The sequence below is a fragment of the Suricata suricatta genome, chromosome X, assembly GCF_006229205.1.
Source record: "Suricata suricatta isolate VVHF042 chromosome X, meerkat_22Aug2017_6uvM2_HiC, whole genome shotgun sequence".
Classification (NCBI taxonomy): domain Eukaryota; kingdom Metazoa; phylum Chordata; class Mammalia; order Carnivora; family Herpestidae; genus Suricata; species Suricata suricatta.
The window spans coordinates 79302995-79326558 of NC_043717.1; the positions used below are offsets into that span (position 1 = coordinate 79302995).

Sequence of the window (23564 nt, forward strand, 5' to 3'; positions counted from 1 at the left end):
CCTCCAGAGCTGTGAAAAATAGGTTTCTGTTGTTTACAAGGTTCCCAGTACACGGTATCCCGTCAGAGCAGCGCAGACTAAGACAATTCCCCTACTAAAAAATATAAAGTACATTACATTTACAACTAACAAGGCTTCATAAAAATCAGCTATTATTTGTCCTGTTTTTCAAAGGGGCATTGATAGACCTGTACATAGCATTCTGCAGATCATACACAGCAACAAACACACACTGTTCGCCCAGGAAGAACATCAAGACCTTCCACCTCCCCATGTTATGCCTGCAGAGGACATTCAGAAACACTAGATTGGCTTTAATCACAAGGAACAGACTTTAAAAAAAAAAAGACAATGCCCCTCGGCCAGCAATCCTGGCCAGGCTGCTGGAATGTCAGATATACCAGGGGCTTGTTACAATTCTTGATACTGTCAAGATCAAACAGAACCCTTGAGAAAGTGGCCCTTGTGGAGCACACCAGGATCTTCCTACAGAATTCTTCTGAGAACGTGAATAGCACACAGGAAGAGAGAACTGAAAAGGCATCTACAAGTTTTCTCGAGATGTTTTCACCAAAATAAAAAGCAAAGTAAGTGAGAAAAATACAAACTCATTCTAATCCCCCCCAGACAATAAAAGCTTGAAAATTGGTCTATTTTGCAGGGGGAACATCTGGCTGACTCAGGGGGTAGAGCATGTGACTCCTAATCTCGGGGTTGTGAGTTCAAGCCTCACGTTGGACCAAGAGCTTATTTTTATTTTTTCAAATTAGCCTATTTTCTTCCTTTAAGAAGCAGGTTCATTGAGTTAGCAGTCAGCTTTCTCCAAAGTTGAATTTCTTGATACACAGCTAATAAGTCATTAATCTTCACTTTTTTGCCACGTTTTAGAGACAAAGGAAATCAGAAACAAAGACTAATGTTATTTCAACAAAGGCGACTTTTAGAGATTAAAATGGGAAAGAATCAGAAAAAGTTTTAATAAAACTATTTTAAGATTACCATACGTTTCTATTAATATACAAATTCAATTTTTGACAAATCCCCTTTTTCCATAAAAGAACAGACTGAAACAAAAACAAAGACAAAACTTAAACCAAGGCCTCACTTGCCTCAAACCTCTCCCCCAAAACAGGCCAAGGAGATATTAGAGAATTAGAGAAAAGAGCAACCCAAATGACTAACATCTATGAAAGGAATTTCCTCTCACACATGTTCAAGTATAAAGTTTCAGTTAAAATAGTCTGTACTGCCAGGTGACACTACCGAGGGAGAAACACAGAAGGATTCATATATCACAGCGAGAAAGCAGCATTATTATTTATATATAGTAATATTTACCACTTTCCTATATGGGAATTTAGACAGGTAACTTTGTTAAGGAGGGGGAAGAAATTATCCCTAACAACTGAAAAAAAAGGAACACAAGAAAATGATTCCACTACTTTTTTTAAGATTTTTTTTTTAATAATATCTACACCCAACATGGGGCTCAAACCCACAACCCCGAGATCAAGTGTCACACATTCCACAAAGGCGCCCTGAAAATGATTCTAAGTGTAAGTCACAATACACCACTTTCCATCCAATGTCACTCATTTGGGGGCACCTGCGTGGCTCAGTCTGTTGAGTGTCTGACTTCGACTCAGGTCATGATCTTACCACTTGTGGGTTTGAGCTCCACATCAGGCTCTGTGCTGACAGCTCAGAGCCTGGAGCCTGCTTCAGATTCTGTGTCTCCCTCTCTCTCTGCCCCTCTCCTGCTCATGCTGTCTCTCTCAGTCTCTCAGAAATGAATAAACGTTTAAAAAAAATTTCAATGTCACTCTTTTGACAGGACAATTTTTTTCTTATACTTATCGAATGTTGACTGTTATAAATAGACAGTAACAGCTAAGAATGAGAGTTCTGCAGCCATACTGCTTTGATCTGAATCTTGGCTCTACCACTTGCTCTGTGTGTGTGTGTGTGTGTGTGTGTGTGTGTGTGTGTGTGTGTGTGTGAGTGAGTGACTTTGGGCATACAGTTTCCCTCCGCTCTTCAGTTTCTCTTCTGTAATGCAGGGAGTCTAATAGTACCTTTCTCAAAATGCTGCTGTGGAGATGAGGTAATATGGATAACATATTTGTAATGCTGTCTGGCACACAGTAAGCATTATTAAGTATTAACATCAACTGTTACTGACTTCCTAACATTCCAACAATCCCATCCCAATCTGTCCATCCATAAACTGGCAACAAGAACTCACAAGAGTGTGAAAAATACAGCAAAAAAACTGTTTCTTCATAATGTTTCACTTAAAGGGATGCCTGGGTGGCTCAGTCACTTAAGTGTCCAACTCTTGATTTCAGTGCAGGTCATGATCTCATGGTTCGTGAGTTCGGGCCCCTCATTGGGCTCTGCGCTTGGGATTCTGTCTCCCTTTCTCTCTGCCCCTCCCCTGCTCATACTTTCTCTTTCTCTCTCTCTCAAAATATATGATAAACTTAAAAAAATACTAATAATGTTTCACTCTAACTGAGGATGCATATAAATAAGTCTGTGGTGTGGTGCTATGATTTCAGAAGAATATTTCTGCTCTAAAGCCCTGCTACTCGAAGTGATCAGGCCCAACAGGCACTGGCATTAGCAGGGGCCTCCTAGGTGTGCGGGCCCCATGGCGGACCTATGTCATCCGATGTTTCAATCCCCAGGTGGCTCCTCTGCAGATTGAAGGTTGAGAAGCACTGTTCTCAAGAACAAGACCAGAAACCTGTAAAGTAATGTGAATATACAACAAATACAAATAAGACACTGTTGAGATAAATATGGGTTACAGAGCCTAACCAAGGACATTCCTTTGTTACCGAAAATGATTAGAATTGTAATAAAAAAACAAAATCTACCCCCCAAAAATGCTTTCCTTACCTAATGTTAAGGTATGTTAACATCTGCAGGTTTTTAATGGCTTCAGGAATGGTTTTGATGCAATTATGATATAAATTTAATGTCTCAAGAGGCGCAAATAACCAAACATCAGAAGGAATTTCTGTAAAACGATTTCTTGAAAGATCTGAAAAAGAAAAGTAATATTTGAGTATCAAACATAAACCTTTATCTACTGACAATTAACAGAACTATTCTTATACTTGCTGACCCATTTAGAACCTAAGCAACTATTTAAAATATGGGGCTCCTGGCTGGCTCAGTGGGTACAGCATGTGACTCTTGATCTCAAGATTTTGAGTTCAAGCCCCACGCTGGGTGTAGAGCTTACATACATACACACATAGAATGTTACAAAATATTATCCAAAAAGGCAAAAAATCATCTAGAAATATACTCATTTAAACTTATTTATTAACAAATTCTACTTGATATGCTTTGACATCTTTAAAATTTATCTTTTCAAACACCAATGAGGAATTCTCTCTGGGCTTTTCAAAAACACAAAAGTCCTCTGCTGATCCCACATCCTCCTCCAGCTCTTCCACAGCCAAAGTTACATAAATCTACAACACATCTAAATTTCTTACTTACCATGCAGTTCTCAATGCACTGTAATTCTTTTTCTATTCCACATTCATGCCCATCAAGGTCACCAACAGCCTCCATATCAATAATGACTCATCCACCTGGAAACTTTCTGTTCTCTTGGGTTGGAAGCCTACATTTCTGGGTCACTTATCATCTCTCTGGCTACTTATTAGTCTCTTGCTAGATTTCCCCTATCTGTATTGTAAATGTCAATGTTCCAAAGAGCTGTGACAAGATGTTCTTTCCTTCTAAACACTTCAGTGGATGATTCCATCCAGTCCCAGGGCCAAAATAATTTTTATATACTGACAAATTTCAAATTAAAGCTGTGTCTGAACACCTATGTTCTGATCTTCAGAACTTCTCTGGATAACTCTCAGGAACCTCAAATTCTACAAAATCTGTACAAATTCTATAAAATCTGAATTTAAGACCTTCCATACATTTGTTTCTCTTATCTCAGGTAATGCCACCAACATCTTCCTGTTGAGTTGTGCAAGCCAGACACCTGGTACTTATTCTTGATTCCTTCCTCTCCTAACTTATTCCACATACTCACAAATATACTTCCATTCATTTCAATTTTCACAAAAATAAAATCATGGAACTATTCTAACCAGCACAGCTCCTTTAAAGGTTTGTTAAATGAAATTTTGAAAAAAAAATACTTAGGACATCATATGGCAGGTTGAAAAACATACCCTAGAAAGATTTCTTAACTGAAGCACTATTGACCTTTTAGGCGCCATAACGATCTGTTGTGTGAGGCTAGCCTGAGGGTTGCGGGGTATTTAGCAGCATCCCTGGCATCTATCCGTAAGATGCCGTTAATACCATCTAATCATCGCAGCTAAAAAATGTCCCCGGGCTTCAACTCCCCCCACACACACCTGTTGAGAACCACTGCTATCTCATCAGAGATGTTCACTTTGCTTGCATTAATTCATTGTACTTATTTGGTTAACAATGTAAGAATATTATTTATCTGCGTCAGGGAGAACATCTACGGTGTACCTTAACCCACCACATAGCATTCAGCCTGTGATCTTCCCTCATGAGAAGAACAGCCTCCTAGCAACGCTCAACCTCCTCACTCTGAAGAATGAGACCTATTTATAGCAATACAGTAATTCCCTATTGGAATATTAATATACATGTATTAACATATGTTTGTGTGTGTGTAAACACACATTCACCTAATGTAAAATTTTATAACAGTCAAAAGAAAACATTAGTTATGATTATTTGAGAATAAATCTGGATTCTTCTTCCTACCACCACAAGATTGTGAATGACTAAATAAAAGGATAGACAGTATTACTACTAGAAACCAAAATCTGAATCTGAAACAGAAGTTTCTCAATATCTGGCTCACCTCCTCTGGATACCCAAGTATCATGGAGGAAAAAGGAATTCATTTTTTTTCTATCTTAGGATGTTTCTTTTACATTTAGGATTGTACCTCTTACACTTGTATTTTCAGAATCCCAGGAGTTGAAAATTACTGTTTACAATTAATCTGAAATCCTAAAAACAAGGTATGCCTAGTTCATTATTCTGTATAAGTATTATTATACCCATAAATAATACCGTGGTCCTAGAGATAAATGATGGTAGCTTAAATTAAGATTGCAAGAATAAAGATAAGAAAATAAGTAGAATTTGAAAAATATTTTGGCATTAGTACTTACAGGGATTGGGCAAGTGATTGTGTATATGGGATAAATAAGAGGCAATAATCAAGGATGGCACCCAGGATCCTGACGTAAGCAACTAAAAATGATGCTATTTAATAAAAGAGGTGGGGGTGGAACAGGATTTTTGTTTTTGTTGCAGGTGGAAGTTTTATTTTTTTTTTGAAGCAGAGGTTAGAATCAAAGATTCAATTTCATATTTGTATAATGTAAGATATTTGAAAGAGATCCAATGGAGGAGTTAGTCAGAAGATTAGAGATCTCAGAAAGGAGGTCTGGGATGGATATATAAAACTGAAAGTGGTGGGAACGTGGTTAGTACTATGAAATCATAGAAATGGAAGACATCACCAAACATCAGAGTATTAGGTTGGAAAGAGCTCAAGAATGGGCCATCAGGATAGCCAATATTTACAAGCTGAGTAGAGGAGTGAAATCAAGCAGAGAACACTGAAAATAATGGTCAAGAGAAAGAGTACTCTAAGAAGTGACAGGAAAAAAATATCAAAATTACTATTTGTTCAGCTACAAGGTAAAAGCAATCATAATCCTATTCTTGATTTGTTTTATCACAAGCTAATTGTTGGTCTAATGCATAACTGTAGTCCCAAACATAACAGAAATAAAATGAGTGTACATTTATTTCCTGACAATATAAATAAGCCAAACTGTCAGTATTAATAATAACAATGATTTTAATAAAATTTTTAAATACCGTGAACACATTATTTTAATAACTTACATATTATTATGTGAGGCTTTATGTTCTTTCTCCTCCAAAAAAAAGATTATTTAAATTACCACGTAATATTATGAGTTCCCTTAGGGAATTTAATTAAATTTGCAATAATAAACTATTTTCTGGATGAGCTAATATACTTACTTAGTAAACACCACTTAAAATTACAATTAATTATTCTAATTTAATTGAGTGAAATCAAATAAAGCATAATAAACTCAAAATGAAAACTCAAGCCATTATAAAGCCCTTAATTAGGGAAACCTTGTTCTAGGGTTTTTCAGATTTTAAATCTCTATAAACATCCTTTCTAAGAATTGGGTAAACAATAACAATGCCAAAAGAAAAATACAACCATGGGAAAAAAGATAGAGAATTACACAAAACAATCTGCATCTTAATTTCTTAAAATATCTCACACTAACAGCATTTCATATTTTCCTTCAAAAAAGTACAAATTGACTTTTATAGAGATATAATGGATAGAGTTTTAACTTCTAAATTTTTTATCTTGTGATGTACAATTAAACCATAAAGGAATTTTTACAACATTAAAAATCGTTTAATTAACATGTACAATAGGGCAACTAGAATAATATGACTGGTAACAAACATACTCAAGAAACACATGCAGAACTGGTACTGTATTTAATACGGTTCCATCTAAAAGTGAGAAAACAAACTGTTTATTCCTTATGGAAGCATTCATTTCACAAGAACCTTGAAGCCTGCCTTCTCTGGGGACAAACAGAACTTGGGAAAAGATAATTACAACGATGTTCCTGCTTTCCCACACACACACAAAAGAAAACTAAAATCTGTTCCTTATTTTCCTGAAGTGAGTTGAATGGTGGCCCTCAAAGATACCAGATCCGAATTCCGTGAATGCTTACACGACAACATTGTGCGGGTGTAATTAAGAATCTTGCACGGAGGAGATGATCCTGGATTACCCAGGTGAGCCCTGACTGCGATCACAGGATCCCTTTAAGAGGAAGGAGGGGGAGGCTAAACACACACTTGTGAAGACAGAGGAGACCCTGGAGGGATGCAGCCAAGGAACGCAGGCGGCCGCCAGAAGGTGCAAGAGGCCAGGGAAGAATTCTCCTGTCCGCCTCTCTGGAGTGCAAACAGCACTGCTCAAATCCTGATTTTAGCCCCATACGGCTCACTTCCTAGTCTAGTCTCCAGAACTGGAAAAAAATAAATTTCTGCTATTTTAAACCACCAAGTTTGTGGTTATTTGTTATGGCAGACACAGGAAACTAACACACTTCTCATAAAAATAGTTTATCAGAATTAATGAGAGAATGCGGCGAAAAATTTTTTAATTATATAGCTGTGCATGGTTTTTTTTTCCCTGAAGCAGGAAGGCGATATTTCAGTTAATTAGTGTCCTTGGAGACAAAGACCTTTATAACCAGTGAATTGTTTTTTCTTTTGTCTCGGTTTTAATCATAAATCATGACCAAGCAGTATTGGCAACAACTCAACAGCAGACAGACTACTGTGTACTGTTTCCTGCCTTCCTTCAAAACTCTCCTTGTAAAACTGCAAGGAGCCTGTTAGAGATGTTAATAGATCATTTTACATGATCTGATCTAAATTCTGTTGTGTATCACTCTTGGGCTTCAGAGGTCAAGGAAGCTGGGGGAAGGAGGGAAAGGAGTCAGACGGAATGGAAATCTGTTTGCTGTCTCCCAAGCTGCAGCCACAAGAGCCACAGATGGGTCCATATGCCACCCAGTGCAATTCCTGGAACGCAGGCGCGCATTTCTGCCAAGGTATGAAAAGTGACTTTCAGAAATCATACTATGATACCATGTTAATTATATTCATTGTAGTATCTTATTCCATGCAGAAAAGAGTGTACAGTTTTTGTCGCAAATTGTTGAAATTTAAACTAAGATGCATGAGTCTTCTTTAGGTGATATTTAAGAATATAGACTGCTATAGTCCCTCTTATTGAAAGAATACTAGATAATATTTGACAATCTGACACATTTCTACCTCTGGAAAAATATCTAATAATGAAGCATGTTGTTGGAACACATCCTTATCATTAACAGAGATATCTTCCACAGAATTTTCTGCTTAAAGAAACATGGGGGCAGGTACCTGGCTGGCTCAGTCAGAAGAGCATGTGACTCTTGATCTGGGGAGTCAGAGGTTTGAGCCCTACATTGCATCGGGCTCTGTGCTGACAGCTCAGAGTCTGGAGCCTGTCTTCGGATTCTGTGTCTCCCTCTCTCTCTGACCCTCCCCTGCTCACCCTGTCTCTCTATCTGTCTCTCTGTCTCTCTCTCTCTTTTTCTCTCTCTCAAAAATAAATTAAAAACATTAAAATTTTTTTAAATATTTTTAAAAAGAAACATGAGGGTGAAGTGGAGAAATAATTTGAAATGAAAACTCTAAATTCACACCAACAACAACCTAAGTGGAACTGCAATGACTATTTCTATCTCTCCCTCTCCCTCTCCCTCTTCCCCTCCACCTCTCTCTCTCTGACACACACATACACCCTGCATATGCTAGATCAGAATGCTACAGGCATTGAATAATTATGTTTAATCCTCATAACAGTCTTGTGAGGTAGCTATTATTCCACATTATATGTATGAATCGAAGACAGATTGAATGGCATGCCCAGTGTTAAAAAACTAGTGATAACTGCCAGCGCCAGGGTTCCAAACTCAGATGTGACTTCAAAGCCCATGTTCTATGTGTGGATTTGCATTCCTTCAACACACTATTATGACCTCCTGTCTCAGATTTCAAATATTCTGTTCACTGGAATCAGAAAGCAAGGTCAGAGAAATTCTCAATAACCTAGCCACATTCATATGTTAGGCTGCTTCTTGCAAGAGGACGCAGGTATGTAAATCTTACTTCAAGTCTAATTTTTATTTAAGAAAATAATGAACACCTTTATAAAGCTGTCAGCTGTTCCTAATTTACCAATTCACAAATGTTTGGTCTGAGCCAATACAGAGCTTTCTTGGCTACTTAAAGACTGGCCTGTTACTAATTTTTCAGTATTTTTAATCCATTAAATAAACAAAGATTAAAGAATACGAAACAAGTTTCTTCAAAAGGGAAGTAATGTCTTATAGGCAAAACCATTATGCTGAGTACCTGTCAAAAACTCTGAAAGATCTGACACTTTACCCTACTCATAAGCCAACGAGTTAGCCTAACATAGTTGTGTGGAGGCTGGCAGCAGGTAGGACACTCCTGTGAGACAAAGGACTTTATTACTCACAGGTGGCATAAGCAGCAGATTTTTATCAGTTCTCCTTGCCTCCCAAATCCCACAGAGGCAACACAGATAGCTACAGATGAATGCTTACCCACACAGCATATCACATTATAGGAGAGGAGCTCCGAGCTGGGGGAACCCAAACCTTTTATAATAGACAGTAAGCATGCAGTTTGTTCAAAGGGAGACATCTTCATACTAGACAGTAAGCACACCTGTCCTTTGCTCTGCAGAGAGAAATTATCTCATTTGTCCAAAACACAGTCCTGAACAAAGAGCAGTTGGTGCCTCATTCACAAGCTGTGCAGAAACATGAAGCCCATGGAAAATTATCTCCCAGGAGTACCATGTACATTCTTTATCAAGCAGGGATTTGAAGTTGTAGCCTCACCACAGAGACTATTTAATTATCAAATTCTCTGTAGTTCTGCGCTTACTGTCTGTGATCGAGGCAGGCAAATCCTGATCCTCACCTTCTAAGCCCCATTGTCTTTATTTCCTGGGCAGCATTCTGACTGGACTCCTTTATTGAAACAAAATTCTCTTAAGCACTATGAATCAGGCAGTAGGTGTTAAGGTAGGTAAAGCCTAGTTATACACCGACCCTACACAATCCTAATTATTGTTTCACTCTAGCACCAAATGTAATCCACTTAGATAGCAACACTTCCCTGAAAGAAACTATGCAGAAAGAATCACCCCCACTTTGTTCTACTAAAAAGCTGTTGTGGTGAGACCAGTACTATATCATACTTGGAGTATATCTCAAAGTTCACACAGAGACTGACAGAAGGAAAAGGGAAGGGTAACTGCTATTTAGCCGATGAGCACTAAACTGGATTTGAATATTCTGATTCTAGTGATTACTACCTATAAAACATCAGCAGAGTCACTCGCTTACTGTTCCTCCCTATCTCAGTGATATTAGAAATAAGTAAGTATTTTACAACAACCTAAAATCCCAAGAAGCAATAGAAATGAAGGGGAAAATTATCAACTTGCACAGAATGATATATATATGTTCATAAAGATACAAAAGAAAATGACAGAAATTGATTATTATACTCAGTTCTTACAACATGGAAAATATATACCAGAACCCTGTGTCTTTAGGGAGTGGGTAAAATCCACCAACCCATAAGCATATTTCCTAATACGAAAATTTTTAAATTAAATTTTCTGTGCTCTTTAGTAACTGATATTACTCAAATGTAAGCAGATTCAGTATGTAAAGTCTCATTCATATGCTCTCAAATAGTAATGCTTCCTTATCTATTTTTCCATCTAAAAGAAATGTCAGGACTAGAAACAAAAGCAACAAGAAAGCAGGAGGCATCCCAGCTGTCTGTTGATGCAAGAATGGAGAGTGTCTCTGAAGTATCAGAGACTCTGATGTGGGAGCTGACAGGAAATGACAACCCCATGGCTCTGGCGTCTGCTTTCAACAGATGCCCTCCGCAAAGACAGGTGACTTCTTGATTCAGGACTCCCTAGAAGGGTGTTGCGCTATCATTCAGGACGAGATAACGCAGAGTCCACCTATAACTCTGAAGCCTTGTTGAAGGAGTAAGATGCACGGGTAACAGAATTTCCAAGCTACTCCATGGTGAGGTAACTTATTAACTGTAGGTACAGAGGAGAGGAAAAAAAAGGGGGGGTCAAGTAGATATGTGAAAAAAAACGAAGGAAAAATGGTTTAAAGCCAACAATTATGAGAAACAGTAACAGGCAGACCTCCCTGGCCTACAGCAACCAATACTGGAAAGGTCTTTTTGAGCACAGGCACTTTGAGAAGTGAGGGTGCAAACAAAAACAGATGCTACAAGGAGAAACCACAGCTGCTAACCAGAGGGTAGATTACATGCATGCTCAGTGAGAAAACGACTGTGAGTCATACAACTATTAGGCCACGTGGAAGTGTAAGAGTTTACTTAAAAAAAAAAAGGAGAGGGCAGCTCTATTCAGTTATCTGTAGGAAATTCTGCAGTGTTTTAGTTTCACCAAGAAATAATGACTAAGTAACGGTGCAATGACACTCAAACATCAAAGTAGCGTTTAAAAATGACACTATACTTCAACCCTTATGAAGACTTATTATATGTAAATGTAGCATTATGAATCCATGCAGTATTATTTATTAAATGATTCTTGGAAAACTTTTGTTTTCAAAATACAAGTGTTATAGCCTCAGCCTATAACTTTTACTAAAATAAATTCCAGATGGAGGAAAAAGATAAAAATGAATCATAAAAAAACTAGAAAAACATTTTAGTGAATAGTCACTATTAGAATGGGGAAGGACTTTCAAAGCATTAAATAAGAGAATAAGTCACAAATAAAAAGGTTTCTAGATTTAGCAACATAAAAAGAAAGGAAGACTGAAGTTAAAAAAAAAAAAAAGCAAAATGATACCAACAGCTCATAGGTAAGACCTGGAGGAAGGACATAAATAGAATCAAAAATGAAAAATTATCAATGACCAAGATGCACATGAAAATATGTTCAACTTCACGGTCAATCAAAAGAAATGCAGAGAATAAGATATCATAAATCACTCGTCAAATTTAAAGGTTTTTAAATGTATTGCTCAGGGGCGTCTGGGTAGCTCATTCAGTTAAGCGTCTGACTTCGGCTCAGGTCATGATCTTACGGTTCGTGGGTTCAAGCCCCAATTCGGGCTCTTTGCTGGCAGCTCGGAGTCTGGAGCCTGCTTCAGATTCCATGTCTCCCTCTCTCTCTGCCTCTACCCAGCTCATGCTCTTTCTCTCTCTATCTCTCAATAATAAAGGTTAAAAAATTTTAAAAATAATAAAATAAGATAAAGGTATTGCTCAGTATTGGCAAAGCACTTCCATACACCACTGATGATATTTCAAAATGAGGTAACCTGTCTAGAAGGCTATTTGACAATATACATCAAGGTCCAGAAAAATCTTCATACCCATTGATCCAAGAAACCAAAGAAAAAATTTTTGAAGCCAAATAAAAATACATAAGAAATTATGTACATTCGTGGCACCTGAGTGGCTTAGTCGGTTAAGCGTCCAACTTCGGATCAGGTCATGAGCTCACGTTTCTTAAGTTCGAGACTGCATGGATCTGTCTGCTGTCAGCACAGAGACCACTTCGGATCCTCTGTCCCCGTCTCTGTCTCTGCACCTCCCCCGCACTCTCTCTCTCAAAAATAAACTTTAAAAACTTTTTAATAAAAAAGGAAATTATGTTCATTTAGGGATTATTTAAAACAGTAGAAAATTAGAAACAACTTAAATGCCTAACAGTAGTCAAACGCTAAATAAAATATGGTATATCCTTAAAGCAGAATATCTTGCAGCCTTTAAAAATTGTATCATAGATTTAATTCCTTAATATGAAAATAAGAATGCTCACAAAATAACTAGAACATTTTAATTTTTTTTAATGCTTTATTTATTTTTGATACAGAAAGAGACAGAACATGAGAGGGGGAGGGGCAGAGAGAGAAGGAGACACAGAACCGGAAGCAGGCTCCGGGCTCTGAGCTGTCAGCACAGAGCCTGACGCGGGGCTCGAACCCACGAACGTGAGATCTGACCTGAGCCGAAGTCGGAGGCTTAACTGACTGAGCCACCCAGGCGCCCCTCAAAATAACTAGAACGTTTTAAATATCAAACTATATACACAGTATGAACTTTAAGAATGTAATTTAAAAAATTTTTTTAATAGTTTATTTATTTTTGAGATGGAGAGGGACAGAGCATGAGTGGGGAAGGGTCAGAGAGACAGGGAGACACAGAATCTGAAGACAGGCTCCAGGCTCTGAGCTAGCTGTCAGCACAGAGCCTGATGCGGGGCTCGAACCCGTAAACCCTGAAATCATGACCTGAGCTGAAGTTGGACGCTTAACTGACTAAGCCACCCAGGCACCCCAAAAATGTACATTTTTAGAAACTACCTTTTGTACACTCGTTCATACACATATAAAGGTAGTGAGTGTGTGAGTATAAAGTAAATACACCAAAATGTTAATATTTATTTAAGGTTGGTAGAATGTGGAGTATTTTATATTTTCTTCTCTAGGCTTTTATTTCCCAGGTTTTCTACAATAAACAAACTTCGCTTCTGTCATAAGAAAAACACAGTACTATACGATTTTAAAGGTATTCTATTACACAAGGTAAACTGAATTCTAACCATATACATTCCACTCATTAAAATGATATGTACAGACAGTTATAGGCTTGGTAAGTTGGTATTATTATATAATCGTTTCTTTTTATGGGACACAACTTGGTCCTGCTACCACAACCTCCTACGAAACATCTAACACACATCATCATCTGAGTCATGTTATACTCACACTCTACTATACATCAGAATTTTCAAAATTACCAGGAAAGTATGCAACTTTTAATGTTAAAATCATGCTTTCATGTAAATTATTTTCTTTTTTTAAATTTATTTTTGAAAGACAGAGAGATAGGATATGTTTATACAGTATCCTTTTTTTTTGCCTTAATTTATACATCTGACTAGCTTCCTACTGCACAAGAAAAGAAAAATCTAATGTAATAAGAAAACAGTCATCATCAAATGGACTCCCCAGGATAGTAGGCTTTGGATTCCGAAACAAAAGTGGTTCTTTTAAAAAAGAGGGGGTGGAAGTCACCTGGCTGGCTCAGTAGGTAGAGACTCTTGATCTAAGGGTCATGAGTTTGAGCCCCACAGTGGGTGTAGAGCTTACTTCAAAAAAGCAGTCCTGGGGGGGCACCTGCGTGGCTCAGCTGGTTAAGCATCTGACTTTAGCTCAGGTCGTGAGCTCACAGTTCATGGGTTCAGGCCCCACAACGGGCTCTGAACTGACAATGCAGAGCCTGCTTGGGATTCTCTCTCTCTCTCTCTCTCTCTGTCCCTCCTCAACTTGCACTTTCTCTCGCAAAATAAATAAATAAACTTAAAAAAAAACAGTCCTAGGGGTAGGAGCACCTGGGTGGCTCAGTCAGTTAAGCGCCTGAGTCTGTTAATTTCTTAAATTAATTTATTTATTTTAAAAAAAAGAGAGTGGGGATGGGGACAGATAGAGACAGAGAGAGAGAGAGAATCCCAAGCAGACTCCACACCACCAACATGGAACCAGATGCAGGGCTCGAACTCACAAACCACGAGATCACGACCTAAGCCCAAACCAAGAATCAGATGCTCAACTGACTGAGCCACCCATGCACCCCTTATGTGACCAACTCTTGATTTTGGCTCAGGTCATGATCTCACAGTTTCTTTGGTTCGAGCCCCACATCAGTCTCTGTGCACTAATCATGCAGGGCCTACTTGGGATTCTCCCTCTCTTCCTCTCTCTCTGCCCTTCCCCTGCTCATGCTCTCTCTTTCTCTCTCAAAATAAATAAATAAATAAACTTTTCTAAAAAGGCTAATGACCACTTCTCAGCCTTCTGGTTAAGATCAAGCATTAAAAAAATGGCAAATGAATTATACTTTTTTAAAAAAGTAGTCTTTGAGGAGTGTTAAAAAGAAAACAAAACAAAACAAAAATCCAACAGCAAGCTACCATCCTAAATGCAACTAACTGCTTCATCTTTGATGAATCCAGATTACGAAGTACACTGTGCTCCTTAAAATAAAAAGTACTGTGTTTAGAGAGCAGAGAGCATGCTTACTTGAGCTGATTAACAATAAAGCACTAAATACTGGATGCTGAAATTAAAAGCAAGTTATAGTAAATTAATTACAAAGTAATGACAAACTCCACAAACCAAGCCAAAGAAAAGCCCATCAGTTTGTATGAAGTGGTCAGGCAGGGCCTACCGGGCAGCACGCCGGCGGCTACCGGTGAGACCAAATGAATCCAGAGACCACTTCTTACTGACAGAGAAAGCATGGCAAGCGTGATTCCAGTTCCCCAGGTCTCAAGTCCTACAGGACACAACCAAACTGGAGGGACAGACCAAATGACAGACAGCACGCACAGTGGGCTGCACTGTTTTTGAGAAGTCAACTCCAGATTGGATTGTGGTTTTGCAATTTTATACTGACAGCTTTACCTGAATGTCCAATGTCTTCCCAAAATGAGAGAAGATAATAAACCACCTTGCGGCAGCCGCCCACAAGACAGGGAGGTGGGTAAGAAATGACCTCCTGTCATCTGTCTATTTTGCCGTGTACCAGGGAGGCCGCTTCCCCCAAGATTTGGGTCAGACCTTGGTTGAGCCTGGCCTATGAGGACTATGTAGAAATGTGCAAATCATCAGGGTACCATGGCAGAGCAATTCCACTAGTTTATAGTCAAAAAGAACAAAAAGTCAGCATATAAAAGAACATACCATGCCAAGCTCTTCCCACAATTTTAAATCCAGAAATTTGACAAGTGTCTACAATCAACCATTGCAGAGAAGCACAACACTGAACCAAACACTATAGGGAATTTTTGTATCTGCCTTCAGTGCATTTAAATTCCTCTTAGGGCAAGCAATTTAAAGCCAAAAATACAATTGCACTTGGCTGTCTACTCATATTAAATAGTAACTTAAATGTCTAGCAGTAGAAGACGGTTAAATAAAATATGGTACATTCATACAATAGACTATTAGGCAGTCGGGAAAAAAATCATGTTATAAAAGATTTTTCTTCAATGGAACAGTGGCATAAGGAAGCCTCAGGAAGAACAATCTGGAAGAAGAGTATACAACAGACTATAATGGGAAGACTTTTATGGCAACATTACATAGAAAAATGTTGAGAAGATTCAGTGACGAGGTGATGAGGCTTTTTACAAGAGAAGCAGTGAACATACAAAGAGTTGTTTCTGAGGGCCTTTAAGCTCTGATCCTACTGAGGATGATAAACTTTGCCCCTTGGAAGTGTAGATCGTAGCTCTGCCTAAGGCAAATGGAAGACAACACCCTAAAAATGTAAGAACAGAATACTACACCAAAACATACAAAAATATAATTTTAGAGCTATACAATCAAGAAAACGGCTAAACCTAATCATAAAATGTGCATTTATCTCCCAATTTTTACTGGGCTTCATCTACAAATATAATTTTCAAAACAGAGTTTGTTAAATCAACATATTAATCCTCAAAACATTTTACAATTTAATATTTTCAACGGTTAACATATTATTTAATGTTATCAACACTACTGAAAAATCAATTTATTAGTTAACCCAAATATTTAAAAGTAGTCAACTATTCTGTGGAGCACGTGGCTGGCTCATTTGGTAGACATGCAATTCTTGATCTCGGGGTTATGAGTTCAAGTCCTATGTTGGGCATACAGTCTATAAATAAATAAATAAAAGCAGTAAACTACTGTAAAATAAAAACATATCTCATGCTACAATATAATATACAAAAACTATAGATAAAATAAATAAACTTTTTTTAGAAAGGTTGGGGGGGGTGCCTGACGGGGTCAGTCGGTAGAACAGGACTCTTGATTTCCGGGTCATGAGTTAAAATTCCACATTGAATGTAGAGATTATTAAAAACATAAATAAATAAACTTTAAAAACTATTGCTAATCTGTAACAGTTAAAAGTTTAAAAATCATATCTCTGCATATGAAGCAATAATAATCTTATTTTTGTTGTGACTGGCTGGCTCAGTCTGTAGAACACACAACTCATGATGTCAGGGTCATAAATTCAAGTCCAACACTGGGCATGGAGCCTACTTTCAAAAATTAAATAAAAAATAAACATTTCTTTTCTTCTAATAGTTTTTCATATTTTTAAATAATAACAAAGCAATTAAAACAAAATCAGGGAGACAATGTGAAGTCCGATTTGACCGAAGAACAGGGTGCACAGATGAGTAGTGGGAAATATAGAGGAAAAAGAGAGAGACAAATTACGGAGAGGCCTGAAAAGGCATTCAAGGTAAGAAGCAGACTTAATTGAACAAATGTCCCACTATGCACCACACACTCTACTCTAGTGCTAGAATGGCAGCAAAGTAAGTACATCAAACAACTTCCAGAAAAGTTATTAAGTTGATGGTGAATGCTACAATAAAGGAAATAATTAATTGCAGTAAAGGAGCACACCTGCTATAAGAGAGGTATAAAGTAATCACTATATGTGGAAGATGAGAGGACAGGGGAACGAAGACCTGATCTGTGATACAAAAGATCAATAGGAATTTACAAGAGACAAAAGAAGGAGAAGGACATTAACCGCAGGTGGTAAAAACATGGAGACACAGAAGCTCATGATAGGGGGCACCTGGGTGGCTCAGTTGCTTAAGTGTCCAGCTCTTGGTTTTCGCTCAGGTCATGATCTCACAGTTTCATGAGTTCGAGCTCCACATCAGGCTAAAAGGCTAGCAGTGTGGAGCCTGCTTGGGATTCTCTCTCTCCCTTTCTCTGCCCTTCCCCCACTCACACTCTCTCTGTCCTTCTCAAAATAAATAAACTTTAAAAAAAGAGCGAGGTACAAGATCCTGTCAAGGAATGGCATTTAGTTTGGTAGACTGCATGGTAGAGTCCGGGGGCAGTATAAGACTAACTTGAAGAGCAATAAGCCAGGAATGCCCAGGGCATATAACAGACTAAAAAGAATCACTGTAAGTATAGCATATTAATGCAGTAAAGGACAAAACCCATGTGATCATCCAACAGACACAGGAAAATCATCTGAAAAATCCAACACCCTGTGATAAAAATTTTTTCACAAAATTAGGTATAAAAGGCAATTTCTTCAACTTAATAAAGGGCATCTATGAAAAAAACAGGGCTAACATCATATTTAATGGTGAAAGACTGACTGCATTCCTCTTAAATTCAGGAAAAAGGCAAGAATGTCCACTCTCACCACTTCTACTCAACATTACACTAGAAGTTCTAGCCAGGAAAATTAAGCGAGAAACAAGTAAAAGGCACCCAGCTTCAAAAAAAAGAAGAAGAAAAAGTAAAACATACCTATTTCCAGATGACATGATCTTATATACAGAAAAACCTACTGAAACATTAAAAAATTTTTAGAATGAAGGCACTAGTTCAGCAATGTTGCAAGACAAAAGGTCAGTATATAACAATCAATTATATTTCTATGCACTAGCAATGAACATCCCCAAAATGAAATTAAGGAAAATTTTCCATATTTACTCAGCCATAAAAGAAAAATCATGCCATATGAAACATCTGGATGGACCTAGAGGGTATTACATTAAGTGAAATAAGTCAGCAGAAAAAGATAAATACACTGTGATTTCACTTATATTTGGAATCTAAGAAACAAAACAAAGAAATAAAACTAACAAAAACAGTCTCATAAATACATAAACAAATTGGCGGTTAGGGAAGGGATTGGCAAAATAGCTGATGGGGATTAAGAGGTACAAATTTCCAGTTATGAAATAAATAAGTCACAGGGATGTAAAGTGTGGCATAGTAAATACAGTCAATAGTAGCGTAATAACTTTGTATGGTGAGAGATGGTAATCATTAAGTAATGCTGATGTTGTATGACAAGTATACTTTAAAGAAGAAACACTGTATTTACAATAACATAAAAAAACAAAAATTTACTAACATTACAAAATGTTGAACAAAAGCTATAAATAAAACAAAAGACATGAGCATTTGGGGCACGTGGATCACTCAGTTGGTTAAGCGTCCTACTTCAGCTCAGATCATGATTTCGTGGTTCATGAGTTCGAGCTGTACTGACAGCTCAGAGCCTGGAGCCCACTTGAGATTCTGTGTCTCCCTCTCTCTCGGACCCTCCCCACTCATGCTGTGTGTCTTTCTCTCAAAACTAAATGAGCATTTTAGGAAAAAAAATATATTAAACAATTTAAAGACATGAATACTCAGGTTGGATGATTTAATATTAAGAGAGTAAAACTCCCCCAAAGTGATCTAGAAATTCAACAAAATCCCTATCAAAATCCCAACTTGCATTTTCTAAAGAAATGGACAGGCTGATCCTAAAATTTGTACAAGAAGGAAAGGATCTCGAAAGGGCCAAAGCAATCTTGCAAAAGAACAATGCTGCAAGACTCACACCTCCTGGTTACAAACCTTTACAGACACAGCTCACTACACAGCCACAGAAATCAAGAGAGTGTAGTAATGGGATAAGGACAGAAATATAAAAAAAAGAATAGAAATAAAGATCAATGGGTGAATGGAGAGTCCAGAAATAAACATTTATATTTACAGTCAATTGATTTTCAACACGGGTGACAAGTGGATGAGGAAAGAAATTTATTGTCAGAAATGGTGCTAGGACAATGGAATATCCACATGCAAAGGAGAAAGTTGGACGCTGATCTCACACCATACACAAAAAACTAAAAATGGACAATATACCTAAACGTAAAAGCTAAAGCTATGAAATTCAAACCAAAACATAAGGGTGAATCCTCATAACCCTGCTCTAGGCAATGGTTTCTTAGGTATGGCACCAAAAGCACAAGGAACATAAGCAAAATAGATTAAATGTGCTTCATCAAAATTTCATGTTTCAAAGTAGAGAACCCACAGAACAGAAAAAAATATTTGCAAACCATGTATCTGATAAGGGATTTATGTACAGAATTTAAAAAATCAAAACTCTTATAACTCAGTAAAGACCAGACAGTCCAATTAGAAAATGGGCACAAAGTCTGAAGAGATATTTCCATTAGGAAGATATACCCATGAAAAGATGCTTAACATCATTAGCTATTAGGGAGTGCAAATCAAAACCATGAGATAATACTTCACACCCTAAGATGATTATAAATAAAAATACAGGTAATAACAAGTGTTGTCGAGGAGATGGAGAAATTAGAATCCTAATGATATAAAATGGTGGTGCAAGCACTTTGGAAACAATTTAACATTTCCTCAAATTTTTCTTAATTTTTTAAACATTTATTATTTTTTAATGTTTTATTTATTTTTGTGAGACAGAGAGACAGCGTGAGCAAGGGAACGTCAGAGAGAGAGGGAAATACAGAATCTGAAAACAGGCTCCAGGCTCGGAGCTAGCTGTCAGCATACAGCCCGACATGGGGCTCGAACCCATGAACCGTGAGATCATGACCTGAGCCGAAGTCGGACGCTCGACCAACTGAGCCACCAGGAGCCCCTAAACATTTATTTATTTTTGAGAGATAGAGAGAAACAGAGCACACGCGGGGGCCAGGGGGAGGGAGACACAGAATCTGAAGCAGGCTCCAGGCTCTGTACTGTCAGCAGAGAGCCTGATGCGGAGCTTGAACAACCCACTGACCGTAAGATCATGACCTGAGCTGAAGTCAGATGCTTAACAGACTGAGCCACTCAGATGCCCCTCAAATTGTTAAACATAGAATTACCATGTGACTCAGGATTTCTACTCCTACATATATACACAAAAAAATGAAAACATACATCAACACAAAAACGCGTACATCAGAGTTCATAGCAGCATTATTTATAATAAATAACCAGAGTGGAAACAATCCCATTGCCTATCAACTGATGAATTGATAAAAAGATGTACAATGGAATATTATTCAGATTTAAAACAGAATGATGTATGGATACATAACACAACATAAATGAACTTTGGAAACATTGTGGTAGATAAAAGAAACCTGTCACAAAAGGCCAGACACTTTATGAATAAATTTATATGAAATGTCCAGAGTAGGCTAATTCTATAGAGAGAGAAAATAGATTAGCAATTAACTAAGTCTGGATGAGGGGAATGAGAGGGTAATGGGGAGGGACCGTTTATAGGTATGGGATTTGGGGGAAGAACTAACAATCAATAAACTATACACTTTAATTTTTTAAGTCTTTTTTTTAATTTGAGAGAGCTTGCAGGCACACACACGTGCATGCAGGGGAAGCAGAGGGGCCGAGGGAGAGGGAAAGAGAGAATCTTAAGCAGACTCCTCGCTCAGCCTGGAACCCAACGTGAGGCTCGATCCCCTGACCCTGGGATCATGAACTGACCTGAAATCAAGACTTGTTGGATGCTCGGGGCACCTAGGCTCAGTTGGTTAAGCGTCAACTTCAGCTCAGGTCATGATCTCAAGGTTCCTGGGTTTGAGCCCCACATCAGGTTCTATACCGGGCTGATAGCTCAGAGCCCAGCACCTGCTTCAGATTCTGTGTCTCCCTCTCTCTTCCTCTCCCTTGCTCGTGTTTGCTCTTGCTCACTCTCTTTAAGAATAAATAAACATTAAAAAAAATAGTCGATGTCCAACCAACTGAGATACCCAGGTACCCCTATAATATACACTTTAAATGGGGTGAATTTTGGGTGTGACTTAAAACTCAAGAAAATGTTGAAAATAAAAGGAGTAAACATAGATAGATCTGGAAAAAATGATCTATGTCTTAAAATATGAAACTGGACCTCATTCTATTACATAAAAATCAATTCCACATTGATTAGGAACTTAAACATCCAAAACAACCCTTTAAAACTCTTAGTAAAAAACGTAGATGAATATATTTTGCATATTCTCTAAATAAGATGCAAAAAGCAATGACAATAAAGCACTAAATTGACTATTAAAATTTTGAACATTTGCTCATCAAAAGACTTTTTAAAAAGCAAAGAGACAAGTGATAAACTAGGAGAAAACATTCACAATATACAAAATTGACAAATGAGTAGTGTAAGGAATACTTTTTTTTTAATGTTTTATTTATTTTTGATACAGAGAGAGGCGGGGGGGGGAGGGGCAGAGAGAGAAGAAGACACAGAACGGGAAGCAGGCTCCAGGCTCTGAGATAGCTGTCAGCACAGAGCCTGACGCGGGGCTCGAACCCACGAACGTGAGATCTGACCTGAGCCGAAGTCGGAGGCTTAACCGACTGGGCCACCCAGGTGCCCCAAGGAATACTTTTTTAACTCATAGGATTCTATAAGAAAAGGATAAACAACCAAGAGAAATTGGGCAAAATCATGAAACGTTACTTCACCGTACAGGAAACACTATGGCCAAAAGACATTTAAAGATACGTTAATATCACTAGTGATCAGAAAAATGTGTATCAAGAAAACACTTCACTGAAATACCATTTTTTAATGTTTATTCATTTCTGAGAGAGGGAGAGAGAGAGAGAGAGAGAGAGAGAGAGACAGAGCATGAGTGGGAGAGGGGCAGAGAGAGGGAAACACAGAATATGAAGGTGGCGGGCTCCAGGCCCCGAGCTGTCAGCACAGAGCCCGGCACAGGGCTTGCACCAATGAACTGCGAGATCATGACCTGAGCAGAATTCAGATGCCCAACCGACTGTGCCATCTGAGCACCTCTGAGATACCACTTTAAACTCACTTTGCCAAAATGTGAAAATCTGACAATACAATGTGTTGGAGATCTTGGATTCATAGGCTCTCTCATACATGATGAAGCCAATGTAAATTGTTTTTCATTTCAGAGAGAGAGTGAGAGAATGTGTGTGCGAAGGGGAGAGGGGCAGAGAAAGAGGAGAGGTGGAGAGGAGAGAGAATCCTAAGCAGGTTCCACGCTCAGTGCAGAGACTGACACAGTGCTCGATCCCATGACTTTGGGATCATGACCTGAGCTGAGAAATCAAGAGTAAGGATGTTCAACCAACTGAGCCACCCAGAAGTCCCAGAGGAAATGTAAATTTTAAACCAATCTGGCACTATCTCAAGTTGAACACTGACATGCCTTATAACCCAGAAATTCCACTACCAAGTATACACACAAGAGGAATTCTGGCACACGCACCACAGGAGACATACTACTACTTAACAGCAGCACTGTTCACAAGAGTAAAAACGTGGAAACAACCCACTGGCCATCAGTGAGGAAGTGGATAAAGTATAGTATAATTACACAATTAAAGATAATGTAGCCATCAAGAAGAATGAACTACTGCTTCACATAACATTTTGGATGAATCTTAGAAATTTAATACTAAGTAATATAAAAATTACCAGTCATATAAGGCATAGTGTATGTATTAGCTTTTTTAAACTTTTTTAAAAACCCAATTGACTCCACCAGAAGCCTTCTAGAACTGATTTATTGAATTCAGTAAAGTTGCAGGATACAAAATCAATGTACAGAAGTCAGTTGCATTCCTATACACCAAAAATGAAGCAGCGGAAAGAGAAATCAAGAAACTGATCCCATTCACGATTGCACGAAAAACTATCAAATACCTAGGAGTAAACCTAACCAAGGATGTAAAAGACCTATATGATGAAAACTATAGAGAACTTATGAAAGAGATTGAAGAAGACACCAAGAAATGGAAAAACATTCCCTGTTCATGGATTGGAAGAATAAACATTGTGAAAATGTCATTACTACCCAAAGCAATCTACACATTCAATGCACTCCCCAACAAAATTGCACCAATATTCTTCTCAAAGCTAGAACAAACTATCCTCAAATTCGT

At 38.0% G+C, this 23564-nt stretch overlaps 1 protein-coding gene across 2 annotated transcripts in view; it reads right to left on the minus strand.

Moving 5' to 3' along the window:
• Positions 1 to 23564, minus strand: part of LRCH2 (leucine rich repeats and calponin homology domain containing 2) — a 109616-nt gene that overhangs the window by 74639 nt on the left and 11413 nt on the right. For both annotated transcript variants that reach the window (XM_029930866.1, XM_029930865.1), the window contains exon 2: positions 2905 to 3049. In XM_029930866.1, coding sequence (XP_029786726.1) covers positions 2905 to 3049 — 145 coding nt within the window. The remainder of the gene's footprint in view (positions 1 to 2904; positions 3050 to 23564) is intronic.